The sequence below is a fragment of the Ambystoma mexicanum genome, chromosome 7q (genome assembly GCF_040938575.1).
Source record: "Ambystoma mexicanum isolate Mex_15411 chromosome 7q, UKY_AmexF1_1, whole genome shotgun sequence".
Classification (NCBI taxonomy): Eukaryota; Metazoa; Chordata; class Amphibia; order Caudata; family Ambystomatidae; genus Ambystoma; species Ambystoma mexicanum.
The window spans coordinates 1,009,516,122-1,009,533,340 of NC_090941.1; the positions used below are offsets into that span (position 1 = coordinate 1,009,516,122).

Genomic DNA, 17,219 nt, shown 5'->3' on the forward strand with positions numbered 1-17,219 from the left:
AGGCATCTGTGACCGCTGAAGCGGGTCTGTGCCACAGGAGAGCAGGGGCTGCAGCTCAGGCTACAGAGGCAGCAGCGCACAGGTGTGTACTAATGCCACATCTGCACTGCGGTGACTTGACTGTCGCCAGCAGATGTGCAACTACGCATGTGTGACCGCTGAACCTGCTCTGTGCCACAGGAGAGCAGGGGCTACAGCTCAGGCTACAGAAGCAGCAGCGCACAGGTGTGTACTAATGCCACATCTGCACTGCGGTGACTTGACTGTCGCCAGCAGATGAGGAACTAGGCATCTGTGACCGCTGAAGCGGCTCTGTGCCACAGGAGAGCAGGGGCTGCAGCTCAGGCTACAGAGGCAGCAGCGCACAGGTGTGTACTAATGCCACATCTGCACTGCGGTGACTTGACTGTCGCCAGCAGATGTGCAACTAGGCATGTGTGACCGCTGAACCTGCTCTGTGCCACAGGAGAGCAGGGGCTACAGCTCAGGCTACAGAAGCAGCAGCGCACAGGTGTGTACTATGCTTTTGGCATGGAGTTTACTGAAAGGGGGTGTTTCAAAACAATCACAAAGATCTGGGGCTTTTACACGCATGCCGGATGTCCACCCGTCACACCACGTCTCTTCCCTTCTGCCTTTAGATCTACTTCATGTAATTCATTAACATGTAAATATGGGACACAGGGTTCAATGTTAAAGATGCTGTCATGTCTACCGGTCCCTGTCCCTGGTATATGTCCCTACTCATACTTCTTCACCTCCCAGTGTGCATCATTGCATCCCACAATGCACCTTACCCCTGGGCTGGCTCTGCTCACTGTCACTGCCTGCTGTGTAAGCCATTCCAGTTCAACAGTACACCCTGCTCTTAAGCAAACACAAAAGAAACATAATAATGCACAAAAACATACAAATACTGTCTCTCGTTCGGAAAGTAACTTATTAAGGTGCAAGTTTGTTTTGAAATATTGAATAATTAAATGTGCCTTGTGCTTTACATGCTATGCCTGGCATTATTAATATATTCACTAGTGAGCTTTGAAATGTGTCCTGTCACCATTCCTGAGTCAGGGTATTTGAGAACAAGTCAAGGGTTTGCTGGATTAAAAAAAAAAAAAACAATAAATACAAGATGGCACCATGCGAGGGCACACACAGCGAAAACGGACACCTTATAAAGCTCATGCGAATCCACGATTCGCAAAGCTACTGGGTCCCAGAATGCACTTTGCCCCATACATCCCAGCGCCTGCAGTTCCCACCTTCCCTGTGTCAGAGTCACAGCGGGGAGGCTTGAGGGGTGTAGAACGAACTTGCTGGTGGTGCATGGGTCATTCACTCACCACCCTTACTGAAGTCAGGGCACTATCAGATATACCATCAGGCTTTGATTCTCTGACCCCCGCATGCATCGGGGGCTGGGGTCAGCCTCCCACCCAGGTGGGTACGGTGAGAGCACTTTCTGTCACTGGTTTAAGCCGCCTAGCTCAGCAAACGACCTTTGCGCATTCTCTCCTCCAATTGTGAGGTGAGAATGTAAAAAAAAAAAGAAAAGTAAAACAAATAGAAATGATCATGAAAAGAAAAGCAGGTACATTTCCATTTGCATCAGAGGAGTAGTGTGAGGGGTTCGGACTGGACCCTGGTAGTAGCACGTGTTTAGCCACATCTGGATCCTGACATGGAATGCAGGTGTGATGAGAATCAGTGCAGGGACTGTTGCAGGTGGAGGTGCAGCCCTTTGTGAATGAAGGATGCAATTGTATCTGTGTCAGTGCCTTCCCAAACATGTGTTTATTTATTTGTTTGTTTATAGTGCGCCAGAGTCCGCAGGCATCAGGGCGGGAGCATAAAGACAACGGACAAACATAGAGACGGGACTATGCCCCCTGATATCTATCAGCATGGCCACTGCTTCAAAGCAGTGCACCTGCGTTCACATAGCCATGCGTGTGTAGGGTCACTGTTCTGAAATAGTGCACTCTCAGAATACGTGCGTTGTTTCTGTACTTCCATGTGCACGCGCAATTGGAAATAAACTCATGTGTGCACAATGGCAAGTCAATATTTCTCTCAAGCGTCCTCTGTTGACCCTGCTCGAAAGCCACCGCCTATGCTGTGCTGTAGGGCGATCTGACTTTCTGAGGTGCAACACGGTTCTATAAGTACTGACCCATAGATCAATATCCAGTCTAGATGCCCTGCACTAGTAGACATGTTTTCAATAGCAGCTTCACAAAATGCACACGCAGCAGACAATGAAAGTGTGAAAACACGTGTGGGTACAGCATAGTCCCTCACATCACTTCTTACCTGTACTCTGACCTCTATAAAAAAGGCAGGGGCTTCAAACTTTTCTACCCAATGAAAACTCCTTGTGAATGGTTTGGTGTCCTCATTCTACTAGCACAGTGTTAGCTCGCTATGATGGTGCTGTACTCAGTGGTAGGAGTGTACCGAACAAAGTAGTGGAACTGCGTTCTCGGCAGGGGAGAGGGTCGGCGGAAGCCTAGTGCAACATGTGACAAGGTGTTGCAGCCGGAGCATTGCAATAGTCTAAGTGACTAGTATCTAAGGCCCCTATTACAACTTTACACTTGCACAGGGACATGAATGGTCAAATCCTCCATAGAATATGGTCTTAAAAAGAGGAATGGTAAACAGATAAACATAAAAGTAGAGGAACGCTTCTCCCGACCGTTCCCGCTCACTTCGATCACTGGCTCTACTATAGGATCTGTATATAGTGAGGTAATCATTAGGGACACCCTGTTTGCAAAGACCTTCTGCTGCAATGTGGCTTGTTTCCCTTAAATGCGAGTAGGTTGAGATGCCCTGGTGCCTAAGATTGACTAACGAGCGTGAAAATCAGTCAATATCTCTTTATCGATCACAGGCCAGCAAAACTCATTTAGCTATCATACATGTTCTGTCTTTGTCCCTCATGTATGAGCCTCTTTGTACACATCCCCATGAAGTGGCTGAGCACTGGTTCACATCTTTGCGCTATTCAGCAGGCTCCTTTCCGGGTAATACCTGCACCATCTGTTAATGTGTAATTGTAAGTAATTTCTGATCGAAATTGACCTCCCTCTTCTTCAAATAAATAAAAATACAGGTGAACCTAACATCTAACAGTTCCAACCCCACTAACCTCCTGCACTGCACACACTCCCAGAGAAATTGTACTCTGACCAACTTGCATTGCATTAAGAAGCTGCTTCCAAAAACAAGCCCTTCCTGCTAGCTCCTTGGAGTGGACATAGAGCACACACAAGCATTTGGTTTCTCCAAGGGAAGCACTTGATGAATTTTAACTTTTAAGGTTCAGTTTAAGGCACATAGACACAATTGGATGATGTTTAAATTCCGAATCCAAATATGTATCCCAAAGTGTCGGGAGGATAGCTCAGCGGCAACGTGCTCGCCTTGGAAACAAGATGACACGGAGCACTACAGGTTCGAGCCCCGGGCACCACAGGTTCGAGCTCCGGGTCTGTGTTTAGAAACCTATGGGTATTAAGCCTGTTATAAATAACCAATCATAAACACATATAAGTATTTGGATCCATAATTATAATGTGAAATCCCGACCGTGCCCACCAGCTGCAGTTTGAGACCCAAAAGAAGCAGTGGTGGGCGATGCATTTGCAGACCTGTCTATACTGCACGTCCCCCACCACTAGACCGTCTGGCACCCCTTTAACGCCTTCACACCAGTGATAAAAGTGGACCAAAAAAGTTGTGGAACTGTGACTCCGACTAAGGACAGAATAGGCAGGAATGGAGCAACGTGCGATGCATTTTTTAAGGGTTGCAGTCATGCTGGTTGACAGCCAATTGAGTTGAAACAGATTTCAGTTCAGCTATAACTGATATGCAGTGGTAAAGTGGATAAGTGTGCTTTAACGTCACAAAGAACAGTTGGCGAACGGTGTAAATGGTTTCAAAAAGTAGTGCAGCTGTTAACAGTAAAAAATAAAAGTAGTGAAACCCCGCTCTCGGCCGTTCCTGCTCACTTCGACCACTGATTCACACTTGCTTTTTATCAAGCACCCTTTAATGTCTTTTCCTGGCTGTTGTTGCTGCACATGTCTCTGTGAACAGCCCCTGTTTCGGTGCTTGGAGGCTCTTTGCCTTCTCCCTGCATGCAATGCAGGGTTTCCAGTTTGCAAAGACAACACCACAGGGGAGCCAACATATGCATTTCCTGCTTGGGGGGTTGGGGGGGAGGGGTTGTGTCTAGATTTTAGGACATGGCCATCAAAAGGGTGTTAAAATTGCAATTGATTATTTATAACACCATTAATACTCAGAGGTTTCTAATCGAACCTGTGTTGCGCCGCCTCGTTTTACTTCCAAGACAAGTGCGTTGCCCCTGAGCTATCCTCCCGACAATTTTTGTTAGAGACTGCTTTTCCCAGGGGGTTCCCGGGCACCGCAGAACCAACACACCCAGAGCTGCTGCAAAAACAACCACGCCGAAAACACCCCTCCACCCCCAGTGTTTAAGAATGCCTTGTCGCCCTGTAGAGCGGCATTTTGCTGATTCTCAACCCCACACTCTCAGTTTCCTCACTCACCTTGCATTGCACCTCCTCTTCCGGGGCGTCCGCTCCCACATGCAAGACCCCGGCTTCTTCCAAGCCTTCTTCAAAGCAAACCCTTTTCCTGGTCCCAAGGTTCTTCCTTGAGGTCTTGGCCGCGTTGTTCAGCGGGGTCTTTTCTGGGGTCTTCTGCCTCTCTATCTCTGCGTCTCTGTGCCCCTCCTTCCCGGGTTTTTCTCTGGTCCCTAGTTTCATGCTGACCCGCCGGATCCTGGACGCGGCTTTCATCGGCGTCCACGGCTAGTTGTCTTCCCGCTGCGACATTCCATCGGCCACACAGAAGCCGCCCGCTTCCAGACTTCGGGGGCAGCCTCGGTTTTGTGTTCAATCGTCTTCTACGCCAGTTGTTGACTTGGTAGCGTCGCCCCCCTCTTTGTTGGCCACGAAATCACTGCCCTGGAGTAGACCCTGCTCCGACGACCCCCACGTACGCTACATGAACTCGAACAGAAGCCCTTACGCCACGGCCATGCAGCGCCAATGTTTCTGCATGTGTTTCCTCCTCACATTGCCAGATTCCAGTGACTTCTGTGCGCCGTCTGGTTTGCATTATATCCTCTGATTGCAAATTGGTAATTGCATGGGGCTGGCGATGGCAGTCGACCACGAGCCCCATTAGTGGGGTCATCCGCATGAGCACTACCAGTGCCACCAAATATTTCATTCACAAAACATCTCCGCCACGTGCTTTTTTCACGGGAAGCAAGTGTATTCTTTCAAACATATAGGAAAATGCATTATCGAAGTGAGTGACTAGCGGCCGTGCAGCTGAGTGAGTAGCTAAGTCGTTTAGAGAGTGTATGCAACATGGCAACTACCTACACGACTTTGCTTCTCTCCACCACTACTACATGTTCTGTCACACTCCTCCTGACAGGCAAAGCGCTTCAGAGCCATTACCTATGACAGGAGGCGGTATACAAATGCAAGATAACATAACCACATTGCCACTGGTGTGGTCTTGTAGCACTGGTGGCCTGTCTAGAGGCCTGTAGGACAGAGATGGGGTTGCATGCATAGCAACGGTGTGTGATTTGAGTGTGTGCTATGTGGGTCAGATTGGACTTTATGTGTGTTACTTCCAGAGATGAGCTCTCACCATGGCACTGCATTCATGTCGGCATGTTTCGGGCAGATAGTTCAGGTGCAACGTGCTCGCCTTGGAAGCAAGAAGCCGCTGAGCAACACAGGTTCGGTCCCCGGGCCCGCGCTTAGAAACCTCTGGGTATTAAGCGCGTTATAAATAACCTCTCATGTCATGTGTCCCAGTGCAGGCATGGCACTGCTTCCGATCAGCATGGGTGAATGAGGGAATGAGTGACCAAGCGAGCGAGTACTTGGGATTTCTATTTAGAACCAACTGGTGAGGGAATCCGATCCTTTGATGGCCTAAGAAGGTGGACCTGAGTTACAACTTGCACTCTACTTTTCCCATGTAGTGAACAATGATATCAGCAAAACGGATTTAGTCATATCATCAAACTAGGTGTGAAAACATATCAGACAATCAGATCCGAGGATCCACAGTAACACCACTTAGAGGGCACAACTGAGAGCATTCACTAATTTGGTTTCAGTGGCAACCAGCTAATGTAGCGTAACTGGAATTGTACACCTACTCTGCAGCAGCAAAGGTCTAAACCATGTTTCCTTGTCTGATAACACTGAAAGAAACAATACACCTACACCATGAGGAATCATGGCCAGTATTGTGCTACCTTTAAACCTAGCAAAAAGCTGTGTGCATGCACACAATCACTTCGGGGCAATGCACGTGCAAGCAGCGTTGCACAGGTGCAGTGATACCACCCCCATAGCAGGGGTCTACATCCTGCTGCTCTCCAGATGTTTCGCACTCTGGCTTCCATTCATCCTTACCATTCACTATGAAGGCTAGTGCTGATGGGAGTTGTAGTCCAACACATCTGGTGATCCAGAGATTGCCATGTAGGAGCATATCGCTGTACTGAGCCCATCACATGCATAAGGGATCTTGCAGACATTTGTTTAGAGGGAATTTCACTTCTTTCAGAGAAGCGTTGTTTGTTCGACAGGCCTGTATCTGGGGGGAGTTGCTCCAGTGAGCCACTCCCCTTGGTTCTTCTTCCCTCCTGCAGGTGGCCAGGATTGGTCGGGGGTGAGGGGAGGCACGCGGCCATAGCGACACATTCTCTGACCAGCCATGGGGAAATGCAGGCATTGCTTACAGGCAAGGTCGTAGCTTATGCCATCATAAATATCTATAACGGATGTCGATTTAAGCAGAACATGTATGCACCATATACATTTTTAACCTAACAGATATTCTAAAATAGTATCATTGTAGATGTACTCAAATTTCAGAAGCTTCAGTTTGTTTTGGCATTCACTACTATAAGGATATAATAAGATCACTATTTACGCAGTCAAACGTTCAATGGTGGTAGCAATTGTGATGACACGGTGAGGAGCCAATGAGGAAAGAGAAAGTGAGAGAAGCCGGTTACATATAAGATAATGTGTTTCCACTGAATGAACACATGAAAAGTTTGCCCTGCAACTCGACCTCGTCATGTAAAGACCAATAAACAGCAGCCCCAGGGTGTGTGGCTTAGCTTCCCTCTGGCAGCAGTGGCGCGGCTGCCTGGCACCTTCCTCACTGCTGGATGCTTGGAATATGAAGACTACGTTCAAGTTCATTGACCAAAGCACACATCCCTTCAGTAGAGAGTCCATGCCTTTTTGCTGCTCCCTCAGGACACTTTTGCTTTTTTTGCGATCCAGCGTGTTTTACATCAGATTGAAATCTTGCTCTTTATAACTGATGGCAAAGCATCAGTGAACTGTACTTTTCTAAAGCAGGAACCTTTCTCAAGGATGAAAGCTGAGCCTTGGGCACTCAGGCATTAAGCCTTTATGCCTCTTGTCATGACAAACATAACATTAAACACCATTTCAGTAGACGTTGTCAGCATATTATTATTATTAGTAGTAGTACTAGTAAAGTATTATGAGAAGGACCTAAATCCAGAGGCAGCAGTTAATTGTGAACACGTTTGATCTTGCTAGTGAATTGTGTGTATGCTTAACCTATTGTGCAAGCTATAATGCTGGGGTGCACGAGATACGGCCCGCAGGCCATATGAGGCCCGCGCTATTGTGCTTTGCGGCCCCCTGAAAAACAGGACTTCATAATGAAGTGCGGCCCACTTCAAGCAACAAAATACAAAGCTGGCCGCACTTAATTATGAAAGTCTTTGAAGCCTGACATGTTGCTGGCATTTTAGGGCTAGAGAGATGTGGTCCCCGCGGTTGAGGCCAAGGATGAGTTTGCAGCTCATTGGATTTTATCCAGTGAGCCATGTAAAAAAGGGGCATTTTGCTTCCCCAACCTTGAATGGCCCATTGGGGATGCTGGCTGATAAACTGCATGTGTGTATGTATGAGGGAGGGGCTCCTGCGCCTCCTACCACATGCAAAGGGAGATGGGCTCTTAGTCATCAGCGCTCCGGCTCTTGGGTTCATGTGCACGAACCAGGAAGCGTTCTTTGCTTCTTTTTTATGCTACGCAGGAGCTGTAGCACTGGGAGGAAACATCAGGACCAGGTCAGAAGGTACTTTAATTTAAATTATGAATGTCATTGTGTGTGCTTGCGTTTTAAAATTATTCCCGGGGTGGTGGGGAGGAAGACCCCCTGCAACCCCAACACCTCTTGATTGGTTTAGGCTCCCTTGCTACTCTCCATCACACTGGCATATTTGGGGGAAATATTTACACCCCTCCAATTTAGCACACAATTTTATCAACACTAGTGCTATAAAGCATGGTAATACGCAGTATAGAAAAAAACTATATTGGTTATATTTTCTTTCCAGGGCCTGTACACACCACCTTTGTATGATGCTTCAAATAAAAGTATTGTAAAGAGAACATTCATTTATTGCCCCAGTGACAAAGCTATGTTGATAGTGGGTATTGAAGTCTTTTATGGCAGTACCTCTGAAAGCAGAGGTGTTTTGTGGTGGCGTGTGGAGTCATGTAGTCAATGTGGGCAGATCACTCATCAGCCACATCTGCACATCTCTTTTTCACCTGCAGGACAGCCAGTTCTGTTAGGTTATTGCCGCTGGGCGTCCGGGATGATTCTGTTCTCATACTATTGATAACATGTCGAAACCCAGGGCCAAATCAGTTTTTCTTCTGGCTTGTGAATAACGTGTACTACAGAATTGAAAGCACAAATAGCAATAAAGACAAGAATTACACCTCAAAATGCCCATTTGTTCCCGCACATACTTACTATAAATGTCTGAGGGGGGGTCGTAAGTTCACCACGTGCCCCTGCCGGCTACCCCACACAAAAAATCTGGCCCCCGGTAGATAGCTTGTAAGGTACATTTGGCCCTCTGGCAAAACTAGTTGTGCACCCCTGCTACAGTGCTTTTTGGAGCCAGCACTACCTCGGATGAATAAGAGAGTAATTACCATAGATTGCGCCTGGAAACACATTGTGTATAGGCACATTATAAAAACCAAATAAACAAAATAAAATAAATTGCAAGCAGGTCAGACTGCTTGTGTGTTCTTTGGGAGGCAAGTGTGGAGTGAGGACCAATTCTCAGCGTGCCTTGCTTGGCAGCCAGTTTCCCAACATGAAGTAAGGAAGAAGAATTGTGGGATTTAATCAAAGGCCCCAACAAACATAACTGAGGTGCCGCACTGGAAAAATGACCTGTCAGCCTTCCTAAAATACCTTCACACTGAAAATAGGCTATTTAAGGCAGACTGTGAGGGTTTCTGCAAGTAACACAAGGACGTGCTACGTGAAAAAGTGCTATATGTCATTACAAAAGGAAAAGCAGCCTTTTAATTCACAGTTGCAGAAGAAAAAGCAGGATTTTCAAACATTGACACTGAAATGTCTTTGCATGTGCATTTGCAGTTTTAAAGCAAGTCATGAGAAAATGTTTCCCCTGTTAACATAAAGATATCAGGGAAAAGACTTAGTGAGTGCTGACAAGATGTAATGTATATTATGCTTCACATGCAAAATACCGGCAACAATTGAAAACAAAAAGCCACTTTGTTTCCATGGGTCACTTGTGAATTTAATTTAGGCCCAAGGCAGACCCTTTTCTTTGTTGTTGGGCAGACTTCACTAAGGACTCTCCCACTGCGGGCAAAACGGCCTACTGGTCAGGAAAGAGAATTATTTTGAAGTTTTTGCAGCCCACCTACTTACAACCTGTATCTCACCAATTTCAAACAACAGAATGGCCAATGGCATAGCTAGTGTGTGACTGGAATGCGGGGAAGGAGCTGTGCAATCAAGGGAAGCTGAGCCCTGAGATAAAAACACAAGAAAATACAAGGTTTGCAGATCGAAATGGTAGATAACAGTTCACAATCTGGCCAGGAATGGAAAATAGCCTGAAGGCAGGAGAGTTCTGATGTTCATACCCATGAAGATTTCCCATTAGTTTAAAAGGACTATTATAAGTCATACTGCATGTGTCATTTTTAAGATAGAATCCATATGATTTTGTTGTAATAAAATTCATCCACCTGTGACTTATGGAATAGTAATGGCAAGCTAAAATGTTTTTCTGTCTGCTCTGAACATGTCCCAAATTTAAGAATAGGTGTGCTGGTGGGGAATACAATGATTTATTTGGAGAATAAATTGAATGTTTATATCTATTATACTTTGTGTATAAATAACGGAAAATTGCCACGCACCCCTGCAACATGGTGTTGACCTGGCTGTTGGTTTATTTAATTTCCTATGATTAGCTGAAGCACAATATGTATACATCATGGTAGTTACTAGTAAATTATGAAGTATTGCCATCTAGCTACTTTTGGCAAAATTTGGCATGAAAAAAGGGGATTTCAAATGGTAGTTGCCATATTTCTGTGCTAGACTCCTAACCAAATCTTTAGAGAGAAGCTGGATTTGTGGGGAGAGAGAAGGGTAATTGTTGAATCCTGCTTACGAGAATTCTTGCAGGGCATGGCCAAATATTGAAATATTGATGCTGTCATCACTGGTGTATAAAGTGGATGCACTTTGAGAGAGAGGAGACCTGTTAAAAATTACCAATTTACAGCCGCATGGAAACAGCCTACAAGCTGAGTGGATCCTATGGTGAAGAGCTGGGGAACATCCTTGAAAGTGGTGTTAACAAACCCCTGCCCTGTCCTCAAAGAGGGTCCTGAAATGCAGATGACTTTCCTGAACTTTAAACAAAGGTTTTCAATGCAAGTAGAATTGAGTAATTTGAAAGTGAATGGTGGGGGAATCTGCTTGCCTTATATCCTTTCCCTTTATAGTGGGCGGGCGTTGGAGGGGTCAAAACTGTGTAGGCTATTTTACTAACATTAATTTAATTAATTCCCCTTTAGCAAAACACAAAGGGGGGATTTTTGTTAACATGTGAAATTAACAAAGCTCATTCTGAGTGTACACTAAAAACCATAGCTTGTAATGTAATTGGGTAATCCTACTTTTTCTGTTAATTCTGACTTCATTTAAGAATAGGGTTGTCCTTGCCTCTAAACTAAAATCCTTAAACTGTCAACTTTCCCTTAACATGGGCCTTTAAGTGGAGAGGGGGCCTGAAATCCAAAATTCCTAAATCATCCCAATTTCTCCATCCAGCTTCCCCACCACAGGCTTTTAAGTGAAAGGGGAAGGGGTCTGATATCCAAAATTCCTAAATCATTCCACACAGACCAAAGTAGTGGGGTCTGAGAAACAAACTGCTAAATCACACTGTGTTTATTTTAAAGCAAAGGTGTGGGTGAAATAATAATTGCCATAAGCATTTGTACAAATCTGCAAACCAAACTGCTAGCCTTTTAAGCACACAGGAACATCGAAATTGAACAAATTTACATATGTAAATTGTTTTTTTTCACTGGCAAGTGTTGATTATTTCTTGACTTGAAATCGGGATAAAGTTAAGTATTGTGATTTGTTTTTCCCAACCAACTTGTGTGATTTATTTATGTAACAACTAATTTAATTGTGATCTACAAAGAAGGTGGCAGGTGTAGTTTAGTGTGATCCCTAGTACCTATAAATTCAAATAAATATAAATATATTTCATGTACACCGGCCTGGTTCTTGACTCTTTGGTGTCACAGGGGGAGAGATCCAAGGTGCATGAGATGAATCTGAAATAGGGCTGAAAAAATAATTGACATTAAACAGTTTGTTGTGTGACACCTTGATTGGGGAAGGAAGAAACTCCCAGTGTTGAGGGTGGCTTCTCAATAAACCAATACAGAAACCACCACTTTTATTGCAGGATCCTTAGGTTGACAGCACTCAGACCATCCAGATGTATGTCCTTTTGGAAGCGCATCATAAAATGCAATGTGCCAGTTACAAACATGCTACACAATCTCTAAAATGTGAAGCATCCATCCACCCCTGAGCACAAACCTGCTCAACTACACTTAGCAACCAAACAACAAACCGAAATACTGTTATTTCACAATGAGCAACTAGACACTCTGAGAAAACAACCATCTAATAGCACACCACCACAACACAAACCAACCATGCATCACAACTAAAAGCTCAACCACATCTCCCTGAGAAACAAATAAAAGAAAGAGCATAGAAAAGTCACTAACTAGACAAAGACCACATTAATAACACAAACGTCACTGCAAGAGAGCAGCAACATCAAAAGTCACACAAACACAGGAGGCCAATCCCATGTTCACGTGGTACCTCACCTGTCACCGAAACACAGGTTGGCCAGTCACATGTTCAGGCAACATCACCAAAGTTAATATAAATAACTAAATACAACAATAAGCCAGCTAAACTACAGTTCACATCCTCCATCTGCCACAACCATGCTAACACCAAAGCTTAACACAGCCTAACTCCAAGTACCAAAGTGCTATACAGTCTCCACATGACAAAATACAACTCCTCAAGGCAGAAAGCTACATGACACTAATAACTCCTTGTGTCTCTAATCACATTCTCACATCAGCAGCAAGCTCACTTGCACACATACCATTAAATGTTGCTAAAAGGTACAGCATTAGTATTTTAAGCATCTGCCACTCATTTTAATTATTCAAAAATAAAAATAAAACATGAATGTCAATTTCATATATCTAATGCCAGAGCTCCTCGTTCCCAACGCCAACAGATTAAAAAAGGCTAAGGTAATGCTCATCCTGTTTATATAGGAATGCATAGGAGCCTAGCAGTTAAGAGGTTTAATCTAGAAACCCCATCTGCAAGAGCTTCTGTTCAATCACGAGGCAAAACAAGGACAATAGTAGTGGAATTCTGTCCAGTTTCTGCGCTCCAATGCCATAAAATCCACAATCCACACAGTTTAAAGAATGCTCCTGTAATGGTTCACTTTCCTTGCCACCACATTCTTAAGTCAATCCCACGCGATCCTGCGAGGATGGGGTGCGCGGTTTGTGGAGGTCTGAACAGCAGATCACAGCCTTAGGTGAAGACCTGGCCAGGGTATTCTGGAACTTTCCGGCAGAACTGCCGCTTTATCCCAGGCTTATTTGTGAACTCAGGTCTCCAAGAACGAAATCCTAAGAGGTATTCATTGTTTCTTCTTTGACTGGTGCTGATGAATACCTGCACAGGGTAGTTGGAACATTCCAGAAGCCCTGCTCCTTTATCCCAGGCTTGTCTCTCTACTGAGGTCGCCAAGAACGAAATCCTAAGAGGTATTCATTGTTTCTTCTTTGACTGGTGCTGATGAAGACCTGCACAGGGTAGATGGAACATTCCAGAAGCCCTGCTCCTTTATCCCAGGCTTGTCTCTCTACTGAGGTCGCCAAGAACGAAATCCTAAGAGGTATTAATTGTTTCTTCTTTGACTGGTGCTGATGAATACCTGCACAAGGTAGTTGGAACATTCCAGAAGCCCTGCTCCTTTATCCCAGGCTTGTCTCTCTACTGAGGTCGCCAAGAACGAAATCCTAAGAGGTATTATTTGGTTCTTCTTTGACCGGTTCTGATGAAGACCTGCCCAGAGCGGTTGGAACATTCCAGAAGCCCTGCTCCTTTATCCCAGGCTTGTCTCTCTACTGAGTTTGCCAAGAACGAAATCCTAAGAGGTATTCATTGTTTCTTCTTTGACTGGTGCTGATGAATACCTGCACAGGGTAGTTGGAACATTCCAGAAGCCCTGCTCCTTTATCCCAGGCTTGTCTCTCTACTGAGGTCGCCAAGAACGAAATCCTAAGAGGTATTATTTGGTTCTTCTTTGACCGGTTCTGATGAAGACCTGCCCAGAGCGGTTGGAACATTCCAGAAGCCCTGCTCCTTTATCCCAGGCTTGTCTCTCTACTGAGGTCGCCAAGAACGAAATCCTAAGAGGTATTAATTGTTTCTTCTTCGACTGGTGCTGATGAATACCTGCACAGGGTAGTTGGAACATTCCAGAAGCCCTGCTCCTTTATCCCAGGCTTGTCTCTCTACTGAGGTCGCCAAGAGCTAAATCCTAAGAGGTATTCATTGTTTCTTCTTTGACTGGTGCTGATGAATACCTGCACAGGGTAGTTGGAACATTCCAGAAGCCCTGCTCCTTTATCCCAGGCTTGTCTCTCTACTGAGGTCGCCAAGAACGAAATCCTAAGAGGTATTAATTGTTTCTTCTTCGACTGGTGCTGATGAATACCTGCACAGGGTAGTTGGAACATTCCAGAAGCCCTGCTCCTTTATCCCAGGCTTGTCTCTCTACTGAGGTCGCCAAGAGCTAAATCCTAAGAGGTATTAATTGTTTCTTCTTCGACTGGTGCTGATGAATACCTGCACAGGGTAGTTGGAACATTCCAGAAGCCCTGCTCCTTTATCCCAGGCTTGTCTCTCTACTGAGGTCGCCAAGAACGAAATCCTAAGAGGTATTAATTGTTTCTTCTTTGACTGGTGCTGATGAATACCTGCACAGGGTAGTTGGAACATTCCAGAAGCCCTGCTCCTTTATCCCAGGCTTGTCTCTCTACTGAGGTCGCCAAGAACGAAATCCTAAGAGGTATTAATTGTTTCTTCTTTGACTGGTGCTGATGAATACCTGCACAGGGTAGTTGGAACATTCCAGAAGCCCTGCTCCTTTATCCCAGGCTTGTCTCTCTACTGAGGTCGCCAAGAACGAAATCCTAAGAGGTATTCATTGTTTCTTCTTTGACTGGTGCTGATGAAGACCTGCACAGGGTAGATGGAACATTCCAGAAGCCCTGCTCCTTTATCCCAGGCTTGTCTCTCTACTGAGGTCGCCAAGAACGAAATCCTAAGAGGTATTAATTGTTTCTTCTTTGACTGGTGCTGATGAATACCTGCACAAGGTAGTTGGAACATTCCAGAAGCCCTGCTCCTTTATCCCAGGCTTGTCTCTACTGAGGTCGCCAAGAACGAAATCCTAAGAGGTATTATTTGGTTCTTCTTTGACCGGTTCTGATGAAGACCTGCCCAGAGCGGTTGGAACATTCCAGAAGCCCTGCTCCTTTATCCCAGGCTTGTCTCTCTACTGAGTTTGCCATACTGAGTTTGCCAAGAACAAAATCCTAAGAGGTATTCATTGTTTCTTCTTTGACTGGTGCTGATGAATACCTGCACAGGGTAGTTGGAACATTCCAGAAGCCCTGCTCCTTTATCCCAGGCTTGTCTCTCTACTGAGGTCGCCAAGAGCTAAATCCTAAGAGGTATTATTTGGTTCTTCTTTGACCGGTTCTGATGAAGACATGCCCAGAGCGGTTGGAACATTCCAGAAGCCCTGCTCCTTTATCCCAGGCTTGTCTCTCTACTGAGGTCGCCAAGAACGAAATCCTAAGAGGTATTAATTGTTTCTTCTTCGACTGGTGCTGATGAATACCTGCACAGGGTAGTTGTAACATTCCAGAAGCCCTGCTCCTTTATCCCAGGCTTGTCTCTCTACTGAGGCCGCCAAGAACGAAATCCTAAGAGGTATTAATTGTTTCTTCTTCGACTGGTGCTGATGAATACCTGCACAGGGTAGTTGGAACATTCCAGAAGCCCTGCTCCTTTATCCCAGGCTTGTCTCTCTACTGAGGTCGCCAAGAACGAAATCCTAAGAGGTATTAATTGTTTCTTCTTCGACTGGTGCTGATGAATACCTGCACAGGGTAGTTGGAACATTCCAGAAGCCCTGCTCCTTTATCCCAGGCTTGTCTCTCTACTGAGGTCGCCAAGAGCTAAATCCTAAGAGGTATTATTTGGTTCTTCTTTGACCGGTTCTGATGAAGACCTGCCCAGAGCGGTTGGAACATTCCAGAAGCCCTGCTCCTTTATCCCAAGCTTGTCTCTCTACTGAGGTCGCCAAGAACGAAATCCTAAGAGGTATTAATTGTTTCTTCTTCGACTGGTGCTGATGAATACCTGCACAGGGTAGTTGGAACATTCCAGAAGCCCTGCTCCTTTATCCCAGGCTTGTCTCTCTACTGAGGTCGCCAAGAGCTAAATCCTAAGAGGTATTCATTGTTTCTTCTTCGACTGGTGCTGATGAATACCTGCACAGGGTAGTTGGAACATTCCAGAAGCCCTGCTCCTTTATCCCAGGCTTGTCTCTCTACTGAGGTCGCCAAGAACGAAATCCTAAGAGGTATTAATTGTTTCTTCTTTGACTGGTGCTGATGAATACCTGCACAAGGTAGTTGGAACATTCCAGAAGCCCTGCTCCTTTATCCCAGGCTTGTCTCTCTACTGAGGTCGCCAAGAGCTAAATCCTAAGAGGTATTCATTGTTTCTTCTTTGACTGGTGCTGATGAATACCTGCACAAGGTAGTTGGAACATTCCAGAAGCCCTGCTCCTTTATCCCAGGCTTGTCTCTCTACTGAGGTCGCCAAGAACGAAATCCTAAGAGGTATTATTTGGTTCTTCTTTGACCGGTTCTGATGAAGACCTGCCCAGAGTGGTTGGAACATTCCAGAAGCCCTGCTCCTTTATCCCAGGCTTGTCTCTCTACTGAGTTTGCCAAGAACGAAATCCTAAGAGGTATTCATTGTTTCTTCTTTGACTGGTGCTGATGAATACCTGCACAGGGTAGTTGGAACATTCCAGAAGCCCTGCTCCTTTATCCCAGGCTTGTCTCTCTACTGAGGTCGCCAAGAACGAAATCCTAAGAGGTATTATTTGGTTCTTCTTTGACCGGTTCTGATGAAGACCTGCCCAGAGCGGTTGGAACATTCCAGAAGTCCTGCTCCTTTATCCCAGGCTTGTCTCTCTACTGAGGTCGCCAAGAACGAAATCCTAAGAGGTATTAATTGTTTCTTCTTCGACTGGTGCTGATGAATACCTGCACAGGGTAGTTGGAACATTCCAGAAGCCCTGCTCCTTTATCCCAGGCTTGTCTCTCTACTGAGGTCACCAAGAGCTAAATCCTAAGAGGTATTATTTGGTTCTTCTTTGACCGGTTCTGATGAAGACCTGCCCAGAGCGGTTGGAACATTCCAGAAGCCCTGCTCCTTTATCCCAGGCTTGTCTCTCTACTGAGGTCGCCAAGAACGAAATCCTAAGAGGTATTAATTGTTTCTTCTTCGACTGGTGCTGATGAATACCTGCACAGGGTAGTTGGAACATTCCAGAAGCCCTGCTCCTTTATCCCAGGCTTGTCTC

At 45.5% G+C, this 17,219-nt stretch overlaps 1 protein-coding gene across 4 annotated transcripts in view; it reads right to left on the reverse strand.

The window, feature by feature from the left end:
- ARRB1 (arrestin beta 1) overlaps window positions 1-17,219 on the reverse strand; it is a 1,358,416-nt gene that overhangs the window by 616,234 nt on the left and 724,963 nt on the right. For 2 of the 4 annotated variants that reach the window (XM_069640204.1, XM_069640202.1), the window contains exon 1: window positions 4,584-4,850. The exons of the other annotated variants lie outside the window; for them this stretch is intronic. In XM_069640204.1, coding sequence (XP_069496305.1) covers window positions 4,584-4,835 — 252 coding nt within the window. In that variant the 5' untranslated portion in view covers window positions 4,836-4,850. Of the gene's footprint in view, window positions 1-4,583; window positions 4,851-17,219 lie in introns of those variants that run through there. 4 annotated transcript variants of the gene reach the window in all.